The 3,239-nt window shown below is 33.2% G+C and overlaps 1 protein-coding gene across 1 annotated transcript; it reads right to left on the bottom strand.

Moving 5' to 3' along the window:
- Nucleotides 1-1,017: 1,017 nt before the first annotated feature.
- Nucleotides 1,018-2,779, bottom strand: LOC132757489 (uncharacterized). Its single transcript, XM_060748776.1, has 2 exons — nucleotides 2,563-2,779; nucleotides 1,018-2,246 (listed from the first exon to the last, which is right to left on the bottom strand). The coding sequence occupies exons 1-2, from the start codon at nucleotides 2,777-2,779 to the stop codon at nucleotides 1,018-1,020; spliced, it is 1,446 nt and encodes a 481-aa protein (XP_060604759.1).
- Nucleotides 2,780-3,239: the final 460 nt, after the last annotated feature.

The following is a 3,239-nucleotide window of genomic DNA, read 5'->3' as shown; positions in this document are numbered from 1 at the left end:
CTAATTTAAATATTCTTTTTTACACTGGTAAACTAATGTGGTGCCATGCACATGTACTTGGTAAAACACTCCTGTAAAGGATGTGTAACACTTTTTTGTCAAGCCACATAAGTGCCTGTAATGTTATAATTTTACTCCCTGGCACAGGTATACCAACCATCTCATCAACTATTCTGAATGATAACAGTTCGAACAAGGCAGGTGCATGTGAAAATGTCCCAAGTTCTTCCAATAATGAAGAAACTTGGTGCTACTGTAACCAGGTGGAATCAGGAAATATGGTTTATTGTGACAACGAGAACTGTGACATAAAATGGTTTCATTTTACTTGTTTGAAATTGTCAAATGAACCTAAAAGTAAACTGTGGTACTGCCCTGACTGTAGGAAGTTGCCTGAATTTTCAAGAAAACGTATAAAGAAATGTAAAAAAATAACAAATCAGATAAAAAACAAAATGATTTTCTATTGCTGGTCACATCAACAGTTTATTTTTGTTTCAGCAAAACTCATAGCATTAAAAGACATGACAGGTTAATAAGAATCTAGTAAAAAGAACATATATAATTATGTGTTTTAACATAAAAACATACATTATTTTTTTAAAGGAAAGTTTTAATCTTTTTATAATTTGAAGTTACAGATAGTTTAAAAGTTGTTGTATAACATAACTTGTCATAAGATTATTTGTTACAGACTATAGAAGTAAATTTAAATGATTCAGATTGTTGCTGTCTGTTATTTTCACACAACAGTATTTTATTTTTTATTGTTTGTTTTGTTACAACAGTAAAACAGATATGTGTATTAAAATTTGAAGAATAAAATGTTTGTATCATAATCAGTACCAGCATTTATATTTTTCCCCACAAGTAAATAACAACTTCTCTACATTAGTCATCACATTAAAAATACATATATACATAACACTAATATGTCATTTCATTATCATTGTCTTCTATTGGATTTACTATGAATTAACAATGACTCGCTATTGTACAACTGTACAGACTTGTCAATCAATCAAAATTCACTACAGGTTCACACATGTTAACTAGTCCACAACAAACATATGCAATTTTATCCACTAAAGGAATATTCTCATTTTCCCGTGCGATCAGAAAATCAATTGGTAATGTACCATTTAGTATAGTGTATTTCTGCCTGACAAGCCCAATCACTCGTTCAACATGTATTCTGACATTGGCAATTTTTCTTGTTGTTGCCATATCAAGAGGAGATAACTGGCTTTTTCCTTTAGTAAATGCCGGAATTTTCACTTCCGCACACATGCTTCCAATGCTTGCTTGTATATCAAAGCCCCTATCTGCCAGCACAAGATCACCTGGTAAAATCTTATGTAAAAAACCACAATTTTCAGTTATGTGTTTATCACTGGTCCTCCCACCCCATGACTTTGAAATAAAAGAAATAACACCTTGTGGGGTTATACCTAGTAAAAATTTAACTGTGTTATGATGTTTGTAGGAGGACCAGGTTTCAGCTCTTGCTTTTAAATTTGATGGACGTTCAATAAAAACCTCAAAACAGTCTATAATTACAGCACATTTAGTTCCAAAATGTTGTCGAAACTGCATTGGCATTGTGAGCCTTAATGTCTCTCTGTCTGGCCAATATACTAATGGTTTCATGCGAATATACATTACATCAATCACTTCGGTAAATGACCTGGATACATTGGATTGCGAAATTTTGAACTGATAAGACAAGAACTGGTTACTTAAATTCAGTCTCAGTTTAATAAGTGTTAACATCAAGGTTTCGAACTTGCTCAAAGACAGTTTAGCGGATATGTATGCTTCTAAGAACTGAAACAATGCAAAGAGCACAGAAAAACATGTTAATCCTGTGAAATGTTTAACTTTTTCATCATTATTTTTCATTGACTCCATACTATATGGATGTTCATCGCACAATTGATCTGATAGTTCTTGATTTTTTGTTTGTAAATAAGAGATTTCGGTTTGCATTGCTGATATTCCTACACATGTAAGCTCAGTTTGGCATACCATGCCTTGGTCTGTTGTTGAGTCCTCCACCTGTAAAAGTTCTTCACAATCCTGTGAAATACTAAGCAGGGTCCTGGCTGCATCCGCTTTTCTGTTTCTGTCATTTCTTCGTTGAAAACGATCATTGGCAAGATATGGTGATCTCAATACTTTAGTCCCCATATTGACAGTAGGTGCCCAGTCAGGACTCTCTCTTTCATATAAGGCTGCTTTCTTCCCTGAAAAATAAATCAGTTACATTTTTTTCAATCAATTCATTTTATCAAATTCAATAGTGATAATGGAGATTAAAAACATTTTAACTAAAAATTCAAAATCAAATAGTTGCTGAAATGTCCGACATGTCTCTGGCCCAGCATAATTTTTCTCAACTTGTCAATAAACATGTAGCACGGATTTAAATTACAATTTAAATCCGTGCATGTAGTAATCAACCCAAATCAACTCAAAATTCAAGGACTCGCACAATTACACTTTCCATTAAATAGAAATCAATTTATACTGATTAATGCCGAATATCAAACAAAATTTTACCGTTAACAAAATGATCTGAGCAGACTCGGATATTTTTCAGATTTTTCCCAGCGAAGTCTTGATGTAAATTCGCCAACCACAAACGCCTTCTTTCTTCCGACAATTCTCTCGTTTTCTTCCCTTCACGAGTTACTACCTCAGGCAATCGATAATAATGTTTGTCATTATCCCTATCAGATCTATTATGCCATCCTAAAACTCGACAATAGTTCACCATTTTAAACAAATTTCAATTGTTATCGCTAAATTTATGCACGCTTCGATGGCAGTGTTTACACTTTACCGTCTCGTGTCAATAATCCGGGTCATGACCTTATCTCCAAAATGGCGGCCGGCTTATCGATTACGTCATATGCAAAGGGTCTATACAGTTAGTTCTGTTAAAAACCTTTATCTGTTATCTATTAAATATAAAGGATATACCAAACAAATGCAAAAAAAACCCTAAAACATAAATATTTTTCAGTCCAAATGAATTTTAAAAATGTTAATTTTAGGCACAGGCACGAGTATCGGACCTGGGAAGAAAAAATATGACCAGATAGATAACAAAAACCTGTGTTCATCTTAAAAGTGTCAAACCCCCCCCCCCCCCAAAAAAAAAAATTAAATAATGACCCCATTTAAAAATATACTATAAGTTAAAGGGGGTCATTATTTATTTTTTTGGGTTTTTT

This window comes from Ruditapes philippinarum, unplaced genomic scaffold (assembly GCF_026571515.1).
Source record: "Ruditapes philippinarum isolate M1 unplaced genomic scaffold, ASM2657151v2 ctg6995_1_1_1_1, whole genome shotgun sequence".
Classification (NCBI taxonomy): Eukaryota; Metazoa; Mollusca; class Bivalvia; order Venerida; family Veneridae; genus Ruditapes; species Ruditapes philippinarum.
Note: the sequence above shows the minus strand (reverse complement) of the source record. Positions and strands in the feature narration are given on the sequence as shown.